Consider the following 18,303-nt stretch of genomic DNA (forward strand, 5'->3'; position numbering starts at 1 on the left):
AGCCGAGGTAAAGCTTCAGAACTCACAACCAGGCCACTTTAGAAATCTGTTCAATGCATTCTTTGAGTCCATGTGCATCCCACTAGACTTTTCTGTTGCACAGTCAGTTTTTCCTTAATCAGACTCATTTTTCCTCATTTACACTGCAGATAAAACTAGTACCACTTCAGGCATATTTAATTATTTTTGCACTACAAAGTAACACAGCTTAGAAATGCATTACTTACTTTATCTATTGTGTCAAAAATGTTTGTTGCAGCCCCACGACCAGTGGCAAAGGCTTCCAGACAGGGAGATGCCTGGCCAAGATTTAATGCTCCTATTAAAACACCAAAGAAAACCTGAAGAAGTGGAAAAAGAAGTTAACAAAATATGACATCACATTTTTACTATAGCTTACAGCTTTGACAGGCAAACCCAACTACAGTAGCTTTATGACTTCTCGTGCACCTGCTGAACTGAAGTGATCCACTATATGAGCATTATTAGCCAACAAGAAAGCAAATAAATGCATTTCAGAAGGCATTTTTGTTGTCTTTTACAGATCTGCTTGAGGCTGAAGGAAATCAACTAATATTTGTCTTTGCCTAAAAAAGTTTGCATCTAGGTATTTGCTGAGATGCCACTGATGTATTTTTAAGCCATCTCAGTTTGACTGGGTGCCTTTTCCTTGAAACAAGATCTAGAACAGGACATTGGTGGGAATTAGATTATTTCAGGGATGCCTTTTTACCAGTAAGGAAAAATATAAAGAAGCTTAAACCACTGTATTACAGTCTTTGTACATTGCAGCTCCTGTGTGATTCAACACTCACAAAGCTTACTTTTGAAGGAAGTACCAGCTATAGAGAATATTTTTTCTTTGTCTCGCAGAGAAATGAACTGTAAGAGTTGCTACAAACACTGGATAAGCCACTTTTTGATGTGAAAATATTCTGTCATTTTGGGTGAAGAGTTTCTACAGGTAAGACATACCCAATGGGCTCACGGTTTTAAGTTCTTTTCTAAGAACCAAAATGAAGAGTTACTCACTAATGATGCCCTTCTGAAAGCCCAAGGATTCTCTTTTTGCTTAAGCCTAAGACAACATGAGAGAAAATGAGCAACAGCATCTGCTCCTTCTGGGAAGACTGACAGGCAATAAAGGCAGCTGGACAGAATATTGAATATCAGAGGACCCTTGAGTCCAAGAATTCAGCTCTGGTGTGTGGCCTTGTGATCAGAAGCAAGTGAAGCTGTAGCATATCAACTAAAACACAAAAGTGTTTGTTAGAGATTTCCTAAGAGCTGCCATTACTTCATTTCTATGAAAGGCTTTTATGAAGGTTCTTAAATATAGACAGGAACTTAGACTGCAAATGCTGGCAGGGGCTTCACAGAACAGGACACTGCAAGGTGGTGAACATAGGGAAGGTAGAGGCTTATTTAGCACTTGTGTACCACACAGATGCAAGTCATTTCATTGTCTGTGTCTGCATTGTATTGTAAGCATAGCTTACTCTTCTCAGTGCTACCATATGGGGTGTGCTTTTGAACACGTTTTCACAGGTTTTTTTCCTAGAATTTGCTGTTTAATTCTCCTTAGTTTTTCAATTACAGAGGTGTTTTGGCAGAACAGGTTATAAGGGTTGGACAATGCCTTTGGTGTAGGCTTTTGGTCCATTTTGTTGCTTTATTGTGGGTGCTAGTTTGAACATTCGCCCTGCACATAAGGACATGGAATGTTGTGTCTGGTATGTAACCATTTGCTCTAGCTTGGCCTGCAAATTCTGCTAAGAAGCAATCAAGGACCCAGCTACACTTTTGGATATAACACAAACAGAACTCAGGATAAATGGGGCAAAGTGTGTAAGGAAACACTACAGTTGAGAAAGAAATAACAGTACATGGGACTCAGTTCTCCTTTGCAGTATAATGATGTTTATGGGAATATCCCTGTAGCTAAAGTGGAGGAATCTCCTGAATGCACACTGCACTGCACATGTCTTTGCTGGGATGTAGAGATCATGCCATACATTTACACTCAGCTTTACTACCAACTGATTTTCTTGCAGGAATGAGTCTTAAGGCAAGGGGGTTCTAAGCCTGTCAGAGTCTGTCATGGACATGAAGGAGCATGTTCTGTACACCTGGCAGAAGAAGAAGGGAAGGCAATACTTAGTACATCTCAATGCAGTATGGTGGCTGTATGACTTTTTGAGAGAGCAGGAAAAGCATATTTCAATGTTTTGTATCTAGAAATTCCCCCTACTGCCCCCTGCCAAACTAGGAGTGTATGGTAGAAAATATGAAGTAGAAGAAAATGACTGGAAGCTGTGAGGAGGGGCATAAGGGACTCTCTCTCCATGGGCAGCTACAGTTTTTCAGCTACAGGGTAGCTCCCCACTGTTTGCCATTTGTCATTTGGAAACACTGGACTATAGAGCAAGGCAAAGAAATTGCTGATTTTGTTTTTCACAGCACTGCCTCATATCAACTACAGGGATTGAGAGCAGGTGCAAATTATTTCCTCCTTGAACAGAATGACTCAGGTTTACAATGTTCTCAGGGTAATTTGCCAAGTTCCATTTAGCAGGAAACTTTGCACTATATGCAGCAGGTGGTTGGGAACTCTGATGGTATGCAACAGACAGAGAAGGAGCAAAAGCAGATGTCTCATCAGAATACCCAGAACCTACTAAGGCTCGGGAAAAGTTGTTCTGAGTTTGGACTGGAGTCTGCCGTTTGGGCAGTGCTGGCTTAAGCAAGCAATCAAAATACCTGTACATGTTGGCTTTGTTGCATTGAGGCCAGAAGTGTCTGAAGCACCTACTGAGCAGAAGTGAAAGCATGAGTGCCATGCAGGTTACACAGTTTTTGTACATGCTGCAGGAGCCACAGCCAGGTGTGTTTTTATCTGCATACATGTTTACATGGCCTTTGTAAAAACAAAACAACAGGAAATGGTTTCTCAAAGGAACACAAAGTGTTCATGAGAAATTAGATGTGACAAGGCTTTCTTTGGTTAGGTGTCTCTTTATCACAACATTTTTCATCATAAAATTCTTCAGAAAAGCCAACATCCCAGAAGCCCCATGCTGACCCACAAAATGGAAAACTATCAGGCCTCTGATAGTTTTGTGGGCTGTCAAATGTGGGCATTATTCTGATAACCATAGGTAATATTCAAAATATTTAAAATAAACATAGATTTTTTTTTTAAATCTTATCCACTTGTGTCATAGTGAGTAATGATCTTTAAAAGACATAAATAATGTTTGTTACCATGGAGCCACCAGATACCAGAACAGATGTGTGTTCCAGAATTATTATTTTAAGAACAGTCCAGAAAAGTTGCATCAAGCTAAAATGAGTACCTGCAGAAGAGTGCCAGGTGAATATTCTTCTTCCTCAAGGACAAGTTTAGAGCCATACCAAAAGGCTAATGCATAACTTAGAAAAATTATACACCACATGTAACCACTGAATAATCCCATTATCATTCCTTTTCGAATTCCCCAGTGCTGAGCAAACACCAAGTTCTTATCATATCTGTAGAAAGAGAGAAAAATAAGGGGGAATTAAATAAATTTGACAGAAGTTTCCAAATGAGCAAAGATCATATGAGGCAACTTTGATGACTCAGCAGAATGTCCACACATAAGGTCAAAACAGAATCACTCTGAAGTGAGAGATCACCGCTGAAACCAGCAATGCTCCCAGATCATTAAATCCTTGTATGTTCTAGTGTAACAAGCACAAGAAAAGCCACACTCATTGCAGATACCTCATGGGTTTTGGAGTTTTAGCAGATTAAAACAGGATTTGAGAATCTGGCCAACACTCCAGAGCACATCCTACAGCCATATTATGTTTTCATAGAATTTAAGAGAAATTTGCAGAAGAAAAATCTGATGTTTTTCTGATGAAAAATGATGTCATGATTGAATGTCATCATGAGGATGTCCTGATGAAACTAATTCTCCGACTTAGCTTGAAACTACTCAAAGTTTTCAGGTATGCTGCAGAAGTGATAGATCAGACAGCATTTAGGGAAAAATTTGACAGAATGTTCCTACAAGTAAGCATGATTAAAGATAGTATTGCTGATGTTTTATGTCACTGATAGACTGAATTATAGAACTAATTCTGCATACATTACTTGAAACCTAAATTTCTGAAACATACATGCATATAAGTTTCAAAGCTACTAGATAGTCATAGTTGTAGAATATAGCAATTAATTGTTATGCATCTGATGTGCATTACAGCATTACATTGCTTCAGGAAAAAGAAATCAGAGACCTTAGAGTTTGTTCAAACAAACCTTTCAACTTCTTTCTTCTCCCCACCAAAAGCAGCCACTGTTCTGATGGATGAGAGCACCTCGTCAGCCACAGCTCCAGCTTTTGCATAAGCCTTTAATTCTCGGCCTGTTAGTTTTGCCACAGCCTAGAAAAGCATAAGCAGTGCTGGTTACACCTGAATTTCAGGTACAGAAAAGGACAGAGATGAGCAATGCTGGCTATCACCCTGTGCTGGCTGCACTGCACTGGGTCACCTCCTGCACTCCAAGCAGGCTTTTATTAGGCATGTTGCACATTCTAAGCTAGCTCTTCTAGTGCCAGGGCATACACCTTTGTAGCATATGTTTTGTAACAGCTCTGCTCCAAGTAGCTAGAAAGAGCAGCTGACAACTCCTGCTTGCCCTGCCTCCCTCCCTCCCCCTCTCTGCTGTAACTAGGCTGAAGCAGATTGCACACTGAGGGTTTGTGCACAGTGGGAGGAAGGGGGAGTTTAAGTGCCAGGAGCAGCCCTTTAACCACCGTGGCAGATCCCAACTTTATGGTAACTGTTGTGGTGGGGGAGGATAAAAACAGATGTTGCCACCGCTGTGTTTTGTTTCATGGGCTGATAGCAAACAGGTCCCTACACAGCAACCAAGAGCTCGCTGGATGCCAAAAGCTTACTTAGACTCAAAAAACTGCTCAAATTAATGGATGAAAATTGACAATTCTACACAGAGATACCACACTGACTTGGGAATGAGATATCATTAGAAAGTGTAATGTGTCAGCCTTTCCTTTCTCTTTCCAAATACCCTATCCCTTGCATCTATTAGTCCTTTTTGAAGACAGGAAACCAGGCCAGATTGACTTTGTGTCTATTTTCTTCATGGTATAAAACAAAGACTTGGGCTGGAAAGGCTCATAATGAGGAAAACCTTAAAAGTAGGTATGTGTCGGGAAAGAGATGGGTAAAGTAAGAATGGAAAGGGAGAAAATTACAAAGATAAAGGGGAATAAGGTGGAACAAATGAAGAAAAAACATTTTGGGTTTTATTTCATTCCCTGCCAAGTTTCTGCTCTCCCACTTCACATGAGTCATTATTCATATCAGCTACTTTCAGCCAGAACAAGGTACTAAAGGAGAGCTGGAGGACAAGAAATTAGTCACAGTTACATTAGATGTTTGATAGCAAAATTATAGCAAGCTGTTCCTGATGGAAAAGAAATGGGATTGCCAGAGGACTGAACTCAACAAGAATAAAGAAGATGAGCAGGAATTACCCAGCCCTGCTGATTGTGGGAGAGGAGATGAAAGGGAAGAACATCCTGCAGTTTCCCTTTTCACTGTCCTTTGTACAGTGACAGGAAGTTTGTAGGAAGTGGATGGAGAAATAGAACAGGAACAACTGGAGAAGGTGCAGCAGCTTCTGGGAGCAGGGACAGTTTGAGGGAAGTTTGAGTAGTTGTTTTTAACCATTTTATGTCTCTGAAACTTAGCACCCATAAAAGTCACTCATTTACATAGAGAAATCAAGTCCTGTATCTTGTAGCCATCTAAAGCAGGTGTGTAGTAATTGAGAAAGGTAAAGACCAACTTCTGATCTCAGCATTAATACCTATCCAGAGGACCCCCAAGAAGGTAAGCTTACACTCCCCTCTTAGAAGCAGGATTTTCTACTCTGGGAATCAGAAAAAACAAAGTGAGAGCAAAGCTCACCTCCCCTCTACCCCACCTCTCCCTCCATCCTTCCCTCTCCCTCAGTGCTACTGGGACCATAATCTGTCTCTCCTGACTTTAAAGGGGTGTGATCAACTTCACCAATCCTCACAGCTTTCTGGCCAGATCTTTCCTGTTCATTATGGCTCAATGGAAACCTTTCACAATTCACTTACCAAGCCATAGAGAGCTGCTCCAACCCCAAGCAGAGGGCTGACTGCAATGATAACCAAGGTCAATTTCCAGCCACTGACAAAGCCCAGGAGGAATCCACCTACAAAGGTGGTTATGCGCTGGATGAAGATTGCTACTTGATCAGCAATAGCCTCATTAATTTTGTTAACATCACTGGAAAACAATAACAGCAACAAAAATCAACAGAAGAGTGGTGAGCATAACTTCAGTTTGTGTTGCAGGTCTTGGCCATATTTGGGTTAGTTGCTTTTCACAGGAGAGGGCCCATCCTCATCCCTATTCTTTCACCATTACCCCATATAAAGACCCTGGAGTATAAGGAGAAAAGCTGATGCCTTTGCAATGGAGAAGCCTTTTGGGCATGAATATTGGAGAGGATATACTGTCCTTTCCCAGGAAATGTTCTGGCAGCAGACTGATTCACTGTCTCTTCCTACTGTGCCCCAGCTGATTCAGGAAGTGTGCACTGGCAGCCAAATTACAGATCACTCTGAAATGACTGGGCACAAAAGGAGAAGAAATGAGAGGAAAACTGGAAAAAAAACCCCACCCCAAAACCCATCTAACCCACCACCCACCCACCCACACATTTGCTGTCAGACAAGTCATGAAAGGGAAATAATTGAGGTTCAACAGTTACAGTACTTAGTTCAAAGATGGGAGAGCTAATCAGTCTGGTAGCTGCTCCCATGAACATAGCTGTATTTCTACCAAAAGGTGTTTGTCACATGCCTGGTTATTTGCATTCTGCAGTGTTTGGAAGGAATTACAAAATATTTTCTGTAGCATATGAGTTTCTTAGATTACTTACTCAGAAATTCGGGTGTTCAGTTCTCCTACAGATGTACAGTCAAACCAGCCTATATCCATTCGCATTATTTTCCTGAAATAAGCTTTCCTGATTTTCTGTATCTGACGAGCTGCAGACATAACCCAAAAGCAGATCTGGGAAAAGCACAAAATAGCTGATAATTGCAGTAAAAAGTCTTTCTACTCCCAAAAAATCAGAAAAAGCAATTTGACTGGAATGGGAAAGGCTGTTGATAAAATTACTATTCAGGTAAAATACATTCTGGCTACATAGACATGATAGCTGTTTTGGTCTTTAAATAGTCCAACAATTTTACATAGCCTCTGGATCAGGCATTTGTCTCAGCTCTGATAAAATGGGAAGAGAGGCAAGTTAAATTATTTATGCTGTTACATGACTGCCATATGGACAACATTTTTTCCATCTACAAATAGAAGTAATACAGAGATGGCAGCCATCCTACCTCTGCAAAATTCTTGGGTAGTTTTCAGGAAGAAGATTGACAAGTGATGTTTGCAATTATAAAAAAGCTTCAAAAGCCATGGGCCATTCAGCAGACTTTGCAGGAATCATCCAAGCTTTTGACTCACTTCAGTCATAAGGACCAAACAATTACTACAGAATATGTAGGGTATAATTCTTGTTCAACATTAGTTTTACACTAGTATTGCTCTATAATATCTCTGTAACAGAAACAGGGCTCAACACAGCTGAGATGCCTACTGGGAATCTGCATGCCCTTCAGCTGTTATTTTGGAGGGCATGCGGATTCCATAGTGGCTACACTTGATCGAGTATTGCTTGTGGCGTGGGTAAAATGCATCCTTTCACAAAGGTATGCATGCCCAAATCCTAAGAGTTCTCAGATTGCCAGAGCTAACATATTTCAGTGATGGAATGAGAACTGAAAGCATCTGTTCTGTTCAAATAAGTAGCTAAGCAGTTAAAACCAACATAATAATTATAAATTTAACTATTTAGTGATTTAAACTTCGAACTCAAAACGGAAAACAAAATACTGACTTGGAGGTATCCTAACACAAGTATGGCACAACCAATTCCTGCATAGTATCCTGCAAACTTGGTCATTTCCTGTTCAATGTCCAGCAGCCTGAAAAAAGGAAAAGGAAAAAAAGGAAAAAAGAAGTGAGTAATACTTTTTTAAGTTTCTCACAGGTTTCTAATCTGATCCTCAAGTAAGATTCAGACCAGGTGGAAGTCAGCTTGTTTTGCTAACAGAGGCATTGTTTCCCAATACCAAAGTTATTGCAAGTGGCTGGTTTCCTTGTTCTGGCTGTTGCACAGGGGTTGGGAGCTGGCAGCTACCAAAAAAAGCTCCACCATGCTGCAGCACCCCTGTAGTCCCCAGGAAATGCCCCCAGACTGCCTGCTCCAAAGCAGCACAGGTGAGAGGGTGTTTCAGACAAGAGCTGCCCAACAAGTTTTCATTAGTTGTTGAATGTTCTTGCTTTGTGCCAAGCAACTAATAACATTCAGATTTCAACTGCATTTTATAGGGAGAAGTGAGGGCTGCTAAAGTCAAATAAAATATTACTTTGTACCATAAACTTACCAATCTAAAATGATCATTTGTTTTGTTACACAAGTAGTAGTGATAATTACTCCTAATATCAGTGAAGGACACTGAATTGCTGCTTTTGCATTTAATCTACTTTGAAATAGGTTGTTAGAAGTTATGCATTTAGAAAACTTTTTCAAAAACATCCTGCAGAACAGCAAATTTTATTTAACTTACCCAAAATTTTGTACCCTGAAATTTTAAGCCACAAGGGACCATTCTGCACCTGACTTGATCTCTGACAAAAAACAGTCATGGAAACAACTTAGGTTGTTAACCTAAGTGATCTGACACAGATATCCAGAACAATTTTACATGACAATTAGGATAGTGGAGCAGATCCTCCTAGTAACTGTGCCAAGGCATATGATAAATAAGGAGGTGACTGGTGACAGCCAGTGTGACTTCACTAAGGGCAACTCATGCTGGAAAAATTGGGTGGCCTTCTATGACAGAGGTACAGCATTGATGGATGAGAGAAGAGTGACTGACATCATCTACTAACTGGATTTGTGCAAAGCATTTGATACTATCCTGCATAACATCCTTGGGTCTAAACTGGAGAGACATGGTGGATGGACCAGTCGGTGGAAAGGAATTAATTTATAATGGTGCAGCAAGAAATGATTCTTAGGAAAGGTTACAGGTTCAAATTTGGCCTTTACAGAAATCTGTATCTGAATGAATTATCTGGACTCCATTTATTATATTTAATGGAAAGAAACAGCGAGTCTTATGGGGCAGTTCTTTTGATCTGCCTCAGACATCCCCCATAAGCTAAGATGAATTGCATTCTAGAAATGCTCATTTCTCTCTGGGACAAAAGTAACTTGCTCAGAAGTCAGCAGGCACCTACAGGTAACTAAGTTCTGACCAGAATGACCAGAAGTCATTTCTACCTACAGTGTAATCAGAGAAAATAGATTAATGTACTCAGATATGTAACATATATATTTGTTATCCAAACAATCATAATCGAAGAGTATTCTTGCTGACAACTATAACTGAAAGACCAAGATCCAAGCTGACCTTCTGTCCCTCCAGATAATATCACCAGCTCAGAAACAGGACTATGTAACCAGAACCATCTTATGAACAAAAAAATATAAGATTTAGAGGCTGAACAGAACCTTCAATAGCAATGCATTCTCTGACAAGCTATGATAACAATGGGATATGATAACAATGATAACATCCATACTTACCCACATCTTATTGTGGCATTCTTTTCATTGTGATGAATAGTACCATTAATCCACACTATGGTGTTATTTACACATGTCTTGTTTGGGTCTTTAAGCTCTTGCATTTCAATGTCATATTCGATAAAAGTGTCTGCCATTGCACCAAACACAAGCAGCACAGCTGGTTGGGCCACTCCGTGAACAATAGCACACAAACTACCAGCAACCATCATTAAAATCTCCATAGATGATGAAAATCGAAACTAAAGAGGGAAGAAAAAATTATGGTCTCTGTTGCAAGGCAGTCTTCATACTGGTTGTGTAATGATAAATCATAAATTAGGTGGATCAGATAAAAAAGCATTCTCTTTAAATTTCAGAAGTATCTTCAATATAGAAAGAAGAAAAATCTCTCTGTCCAATCTATTCTAATTACATCTGTGATTACAGCCTCATAAATTATTACAAGCTTCCTTTTAACATGTGAATGAATGTATTATCAGATAACATTAATAGCTCAATATCATTCTGCATGATCATCATTCCAGAAACTAGGTAAGAGATTAAAAATAGTAACTTATAATTCATATATATAGTCTGCTTTGCAGCCTTCCAGTGGAGAGAGTAGGAGGGGAGGAAAAAGCCTTAGGGCATTATGTAGAGACTCTGAATAGAGTCAGCCAATTTCTCAGAAGTCTGTGGTGCTGTGGTAGGAAACCAACTAAACATCTCAGAGCAAGTTTTCATAGCTAAAATTCATTCTAAAATGCTTTGGCTGAGCCAGGCTCTTAATCTGAGAGAAATGTGTAGAAAAGAGTTTTCACACAGGTAGCTCAGCAAAGATACAGTGGTTTAAGTTGCCTTTGTCATGATTGCATGAAATCTGATTCTCAGGGTGAAGTCAGCTGCAAATTTATAGATTAAACTGTCCATATAGACTATCAGCATCAAATGCTATACCTTTAAAAATAGGAGTGTCAAGGAGTCATAGCCTGCTGAAGAACCTGTCCAGGTTCTGTAGATGCTATAATGTGCCCAGAGAAGAAAGGGTGGGAATTTACAGCATCAATGGAAAGGGACATTAGGGCAAAGCCAATATAAAGGGAAAACCAGTTAACACAAAAGATAAATAAATAAAACGTCCTTCTACAAAAAAAGAAGAAGACAAGGTCAGAAGAAAACTATACCTCTACCACTGTTTTACAAACCTTGCTCATAAGAAGCCTAGAAATTCACTTGATTTTTTAAAAAGCACACAGAAAATGCACAGATATGTGATATCTGATCTCTCAGCACATCTGAAGCAAACAGACTCTATTTACCAACTGCACTTCAGGAGTTAAATATCTGTGCAAACCTCTCTGCTTGCCCTCTGTGGGGACAGACTGTTGTCTCCACCCAACCAGGAGCAGAGATACTCAGCCAGGTACATTGCAAGGGATGTTACTGCATCAGCCTGCTGCTACAGTCAGGGCCATACTTGTTTGGACACATTACAGACTAACTGACTGGGCTGTGTGCAAACCAGGAGTAGTAAGATCTCTTAGCTGCATGCTCTTGACTACATTTATTTTAAAATTTAGATTGGAATTACATCAAAGGCTAGATGTAACTCATACCATATGGTATTGTGCATCCACAAGTTTCCATTGCAACCAAATCTTCTAAAACCCATGGAACAATTATAAGGGAGCTAAATTATCTGCCAAATATCACACAGAAGATTTTTGGCAGAAATAAGAATGAACCAAGGTCACCTAAATCCCTGCTGTGCAACTTACCTCATTTCCATATAAGTACCTGTAGCTTAAATATAATGTGTTTAATAGACATTTTTGACACCAAACTGACAAGACAACAAGGGATTCTAGTGAATTCCCACTGAATTTTATTGGTAGGATTTCAGGCCAAAAGATTTAATCCTTAAAAGTTCAGCTTAGTCACAGCTGTACCCCAAAACAACCTTATTGGTTATTGTCACTTATTCTGCAACACAATACATGTCAAATATTTATAGACATTGCTTTCATTACCAGCTGAAAGAAGCCAACACGAACACTGTTTTCTTTCTTCTTTGATGACCTTCAACAACAGAAAACATAAAATTATGAACTTGTATTTTAGTACTTATTTTGTTTCATATGCCAAGTATAAAGAATTGAACTTAACTCACTTTTCACTTTTCTTCTCTATAAAAGGTTCTTCATATGCGTAGAAATTTCTGGCAAAAAGGATAAGATTTTATATTATTACTTTTACTTTCTTGGTTGCTTCTCTAAAATTACATTTTACTTGAGACATTTTGCCCAGAATTTTAACAGACAAGCTGTTTCTTTCGGATTTCTTTGGAATCAGTGATTTGATAGTTCTTTGAAATTTTAGACAGAGACTAGAATGGAGGTTAGGTTCAAATTCTCTAAAGTTTATACTGTGTTCCATAAGCAGCTCCTCAACACACTGTTCCTGTAATGTAGATTGTGGGTTCTTTGAGGTCAGCTAAGAAAAACCTACCACCCAAATCGTTGGTTAATCCTTCCTTTAAGACAAAGTTCCTGTTCCTACAGCAAGGGATCATCAGCAGCTGTGTACATTCAGTGATGAATGATAGGGATATTCTGTTTGTGGTGGGTTGTTTTGGTTTGGTTTGGTTTTTAATGAAGCAAACTATTCAAGCTGTATTTGTCATAAACTGTTTTCAGAAACCAGATCCTAGAAAGCCTAAAGGAAGCTTTCCTTCAGGTATGTATGGATCACATGTGTATTACATGTGAAAGTCCAACAGAACTTGGGTTTCACAGTAGAAAGACGTGGTAGACTTCTAATACTGGTGCTCTCTTAGATGGGCAACCTGACAACAGGAAAAATTAAGAGATACTCTGGTTTTCCTGTTCTAGAGGCAGCTCCCAGTGTCAGAAAGAGTTGGCCCAAATGATAGTATTGTTACTGTCCAGCCTGCTACAGAGTTATCCAAAGGTCTAGAAAGGAGGAGGCTCTTAATTCCAATCAGACCTCTAATAATAGCTGAAGGTCAAATTCACTAAATCATCCCAAATTTTAACTATCCAGAATTCTACACTTAAATCTTAGTATCTAAGACCTTTTGTTTTAAAATCTCACAGTTAAGTTTTAAGAGAAATTATCAAGTCTGGTTAAAATTCCTGAAAAAGTGATTCCTCAAACTAAAAACACAGAAGAAAGATAAATTTGAATATCAAAAACATTTTCAGAAGGAAGATCATATTGCTGGCATTTATGTTTTTAAAAGTTTCTAGGACTGCTTTGGTCTACCTGTTTCAGTTGTCTCAAATAAGGAGGTTCAACATTAGAGAACAGCTTTTTTAAAAAAATAAATATTCCATCAATTTGATCCAATAACATTAACTTCTTTGAATATTCCTAGAAATATTGATTGCTCCAATCATGTACATGACTTACCCTGATTTCTTGAAGCTGTTACCTGTGAAGGAAAATAAATGCACAATCTAGTTAATGATTATTGCTAAAGTAAATAACCTTCTATAGACATGTGAAACATAAACTCTAGAAGTCCATGGGACCTGATCATTTGCATATTGCAAAGGAAAAATGGAAAAAAGACAAGCTCTGATAAGAAGAGGGAATGCAGATTTTAGCATTAGCTAAGCTCATAGAATTAGCTCATAAGTATTCTGCTGAATACATATATGACTACAAATATGAGTGTTTGTTTGTTTGGAAGAAACTGTGTAAGTCAGCATTTTTTACTTTTTTTTCTTCAATGGAACCCTTTTACTTGTACAACAAAGTACTGAGTGTAAAAACCTATGCAGATACCTTGAACTTGTTTGTTTACCCATAAAGATTGTCCATAAGTAGGGATTATTATATATTTACAGAAAAGTTTTGGGGGCAGCATACTTATGACAGCAGGTACCGTATAACCCTATTTATTCCACAGACTATTTGCTTGTATTCTGTAGACTACTTCCTTTGCTTAGGCCACCCACCACATATTTTACATGCTTTATAACATAAGGAGGCGACTGAAGAATAAACTTCTTACATTTGCCATCTGAGTCAAAAGCATAATTATCCTCTCCCACTCTCTTGATGCTACGCAGAACTACTGGGTCAGACATGATGATTATTAACTTCAACCAAAAATCCTGAAAAGAGATGGGGTGTGGGGATGGGGAAAAGAGTATCAGCTTACATTTGTCTGTGAACATAAAACAACATTGTGTTAAACTCCCCTTTGCCCTCATGATCCCAGGACAACACCACTGATTACAGCACAAGTTGTAACAGGACAGATGTCACGGACTCAGTGAAACCTCAGCATAGAAAAACACCTCAGAGAGCGCCCAACCCACCCCTGGCAGGCCTATGTGGAGGCTGCCCTGCAGGGCTTGGCAGCTCCTGGCAAACAGCCCTGTCCCCAGGCATGGCTCTGCTAAAATGAACCGCTGCCTCTGTGAGGGTTGCACCTGGGAGGGCAGCTTAGAGGCTGAGACCGTAACAGGACAGATCCTGCCTCAGTTACAAGGGAGCAGCAGAACCTGCCCCTGCCTTGTCCCAACTGGCAACAGCTGGGAGAACCTTGACAGGGGACAGCTGGGACTGGGGAAGGGAGAACAGTGGGGGCACATTGACATCTGTGTCATCACCACCAGCTGCACTCCCACAGCTCTTCACTACCAGAGCTGCTCCTCTGGGCAGTGTATTCCTGTAGTCACACTGACATGCTGAGCAGATATCATACACGAGAAGAAAGAAGACAAAGTTAATACCTTTTTGTTAAAGAAGTGCTTTCATGAGGAAAAATCTGCCAGGGAAGCCTGGCATCCAAGATGCATCCAGGGGGAAATGCTGCAGAAGTCATCCCCAAAATAAGCCCTTTCACAAGCAGTGTTATCTCATCTACATCTTTGCTTAATGTAATGTATCCCAAGGCATAGTTACTGCGCCTTCTTCCAGTCTTTAAGTATCAACACTTACATGATTGTATGTCTGTATAAAATACTCACAACCTCTCATTTTAAGCATATTAAGCATTTAGATAACATAGTTCAGTTATCCTTATTTCATTTTAACAAATGTTTATCAATTTTTAATTGATAATTGTAATTGTAACTTTTTTTTAAGTCTAAATGTTGATCCAGTTTTAGTAACAGGAAAAGTGGGAAAACACCAATGATTGACAGACTTGACTTGTCCCACATTTCTGAAACATTTTTCCTATGTTTTCTAAAGCTTAACACATCAACTACTGTCCTGTTCCTTAGGCATCAGTCATTAGCTTACTTAAACAGATTAGTATAGCAGATTAACGTGCTGTACTACATTATTAAAATAACCTTCCTCAGGGTCTGAATGTTTAATGGGGATCACTTAGAACATCTTAAAAATACTGTTGCTGGTGTTGCAATTAAAAATCAAGATAATAGAAATCAGAGAAAATAGAAGGTAATAGATCTACCCATGTGTGTGTGCAGAATACAACCTAGTAGCAGGAAATAACTCAAACTGCACTCAAATGAAATAGCACCTTACTTTAGCCAGTTACAGTGCAGCTGCTGGAGTTTTGAGAAGCAAAAATCTTTGAAGAGCTCAAAATCCAGATTTAAATAAGTAATATTGAAAAATACTAACAAAGGAACACATCCTGTAAATGGAGTAACATTAGGACCTCATCCAAGGTCCTTTGAAATCTATTTCAAATCATCTCTTTATTCAGATCAGATCTTTATTTAACATAATTGGGAGTGGAGGGGCAGAGAAAAAAAAAAAAACAATTAAAATTAGCCCTGAAAGCACTATCCTTCATATTTCTCTTAAGTTAGGTTCCTCCTCTCATTTATGCAGAAAGACATATATTGCTTCAAAATGGAACTTAAATGTTTTGTTCTTCAAGCAGTCCCATTAAAAAAAATTAAAAACTGAGAAAAAAACAAAAACAGAAATAAACAAACAAACAAAAACAACAAAAAACCATGAACACTAACTGTGCACAGGAAATGCAGCATTTAGGTTAAATTGTCCCAAAGGAAAAAAATACAAATACCTTTCAGTTCAGGAAGTGTCATCAGTTAACTCTGAAATAACAAACAGGACAAATTTGTTACTCACCTGTGCCTGTGAGAAATCATAGGATCATAAACAAATGCAAGGACTCTGTTCAATTAGTCAGTGAAGCACCCAAGCATTTTCCTGTATATTTTCATTATTTTAACCCATTTGTCAGAACTGAATCTTTCAATTGGGCCTTGGCTATTTGCACCTGGGTCAATAACCATGCGGTCACAATGTTTTCAGTTCATTGACATCTAATGGAGTGTTTAAATTTGACTAATGCAATCTCAAACAAAGTCAGTGCACTTGGAAAACAATTATACATGAGGAGACCAGACAGTTCTCTGGAAAACATCACAGTTGAATGCACAGGAAGAATTAATATAGCATAATTTTATCAGCAACTTTATTTGGCAGACAATGGTTGTGTACGCTCCTGTCCCCACCGTCCATAGCAACATCAGCTGAATAACGTGAGAATTGGTTCAGAGATTAGGCTAAATTCAGATTAAAAACTTGCTCAAAAGCTTGGTTTTCTAACTAAGATTGCCCGTTTCCACACGGCTTCTAACTTTTTCCAATTTTTCCTTCGAAATGAAGATTTTACAGCCTGGAAGCTCCTGAGTAGTAGTGAATTCTCCTTGGATACAAGCCCTCCATGGATTTTTCAATAAGGGACACTGATGAGGACAGTGTTATGACCTCAGACAATATCAGTGCATAGCTTAGAGGGAAATGGCAAACAGGGTTTAGTTCCTCTGTGAAATCAGTTGTCACTACAGAGGCTCCTGACTGATAGGACAAGACAGAAAGACAATGTCTTAATCACAGTGATTGTCAGGTCTCTTCAAGACTTCTGTGCTCTCATACTTCCTATGATAAAGCCTCATGCCCACAAGTGTGTCACAATTAAATGTAGCTAAGCAGAAATCCAATTTTCCTCGGTTAGCATCATTACTGTGTTTACAATGACAGCATAACTAAGTGCAAATTCAGTGTCTGCTCCCACTACTTTACAAAAAGAAGTCTCTAGCAATACCACTGTACACAGCACAGACTTGAGAACAACACAATTGGAGGTAACATCACAGTGATAATAATTTAATCCACCACAGCACAGAGCCAGATAAAACAAACAGTTACTTGCAGTGCAGGGACAGGTACCTTCATGGTAGGGGAAAGGCTGGAAGTAAAATTATATGATAAGCAGAACTCTGCTTTAATTCAATCCCCACTGACAGCTTCTTCAGGAGCAAAGGCAATGCAATGCCTTTGGCTGTCACGGTACTTAAGCAGAGTTCACACTCTTAATAAGCCCTTTGGGGTTTTGGGTTTTTTCATTTTTGGTTTGTGGCCTCTATTAAAAAATGCAGGTAGATCTTTACATTGCAAAGTTGGACAACTGCAGACAGACTGGACCTGTCAGTCTCCCTGGCAGGCTGGAGATAAAACAGACTGTGGAAAGCACTCTAACTGAAAGCCTTGTAATTACAGCACTTCTATTAATTAAAGCTCCACTCACTGATTAAAGCCCACAGAGATCAGTTTAAGTCCCATTTTTGTAGACATGTCTGTTGTCATGGCAAAACCAGGCTTTTTTTCTTCAGTCCAGGTAAATTGGCTTTTATTTTTGTTTATTGACCAGACTGCAGATAAAGCCAAAACTCTGTTGGTTTTGTATTGATTTACAAATATACATTATAGACTGCAACACAGATGCAGGCAAACGAATGCTTCAGCAAAGGAATACAACTCCAAGCAGAGTAAGGGATATTATACAGAAAATGGTGCGTTTAATAAAGTTTGCAAGAGAAGGAAAGCCAGGCTGTGTACTGGGTCTGTTCTGCATGCACACATATGCCGAGAGAAAAATTTTCTTGACCTAAAGGAACTCAGAAATACTATACAGGGAAGGCAGTTACCGAATCTTTCTTCATACTTTCTTCACTACTGATGCTGTAGAGGAAGTAAAGCAATAAAAACTAAAATCTCTCAATTGCAACTTTAACAACATGCTGAGTAACTTCCAGCCAGCACAAGAAGCTGCATTTCACCAACATACTTACTTATGTAAAGCACCAAGAGCAGTCATAGGGCTTGCAGTAAAAATGGGTATCTTAAACCTGCCATGTCAGAGCAGAAAGCAGATGTATGAGCAGAAAATAAAAGCAGTGATCCTGTTCCTATTATGCTTAAAAACATGTCAAGTGATTGCAATTTCCTTTTAAATTAAGCTTAGCCAGAGCAGAATTTGACCATAATAAGTGCAACTTCATTGCATCTTGCCCTGCAAGAGATGGATTGTCCACAAACAATCTCTAAAAAGTTCTGTTCTTTAAATCTGTTTAAATCTTTAGTTGATTGCATTAGGCATTCTCTGTTTTCTGGGCCAAGAGTGCTCACAGAGAACTACAACTGAACTTTTTCTTTACGCAGAATTTCATCCATCATCAATAATTACTTTTAAATTCACTACTAAATCAGTTGGAGGATAATCC

The 18,303-nt window shown here is 39.0% G+C and overlaps 1 protein-coding gene across 8 annotated transcripts in view; it reads right to left on the reverse strand.

Annotated features, from left to right (window-relative positions):
* Nucleotides 1–16,324, reverse strand: part of ABCB11 (ATP binding cassette subfamily B member 11) — a 48,769-nt gene extending 32,445 nt beyond the window's left edge. For 3 of the 8 annotated variants that reach the window (XR_010028564.1, XR_010028563.1, XM_063162065.1), the window contains exons 1-12: nucleotides 15,863–16,227; nucleotides 13,797–13,899; nucleotides 13,190–13,211; nucleotides 11,928–11,975; nucleotides 11,788–11,836; nucleotides 9,776–10,017; nucleotides 8,015–8,102; nucleotides 6,992–7,125; nucleotides 6,162–6,333; nucleotides 4,307–4,431; nucleotides 3,357–3,531; nucleotides 228–341 (exon numbers count right to left, since the gene is read on the reverse strand). Coding sequence is in view for 6 of the 8 variants with exons in the window: in XM_063162065.1 (XP_063018135.1) it covers nucleotides 228–341; nucleotides 3,357–3,531; nucleotides 4,307–4,431; nucleotides 6,162–6,333; nucleotides 6,992–7,125; nucleotides 8,015–8,102; nucleotides 9,776–10,017; nucleotides 11,788–11,836; nucleotides 11,928–11,975; nucleotides 13,190–13,211; nucleotides 13,797–13,872 (1,245 nt within the window). In the remaining 2 variants the exon portion in view is untranslated. Of the gene's footprint in view, nucleotides 1–227; nucleotides 342–3,356; nucleotides 3,532–4,306; nucleotides 4,432–6,161; nucleotides 6,334–6,991; nucleotides 7,126–8,014; nucleotides 8,103–9,775; nucleotides 10,018–11,787; nucleotides 11,837–11,927; nucleotides 11,976–13,189; nucleotides 13,212–13,796; nucleotides 13,900–14,523; nucleotides 14,543–15,797; nucleotides 15,819–15,862 lie in introns of those variants that run through there. The other 5 variants (XM_063162066.1, XM_063162062.1, XM_063162064.1 and 2 more) reach the window with 5 other exon arrangements.
* Nucleotides 16,325–18,303: the final 1,979 nt, after the last annotated feature.

This window comes from Melospiza melodia, chromosome 8 (genome assembly GCF_035770615.1).
Source record: "Melospiza melodia melodia isolate bMelMel2 chromosome 8, bMelMel2.pri, whole genome shotgun sequence".
NCBI lineage: Eukaryota > Metazoa > Chordata > Aves > Passeriformes > Passerellidae > Melospiza > Melospiza melodia.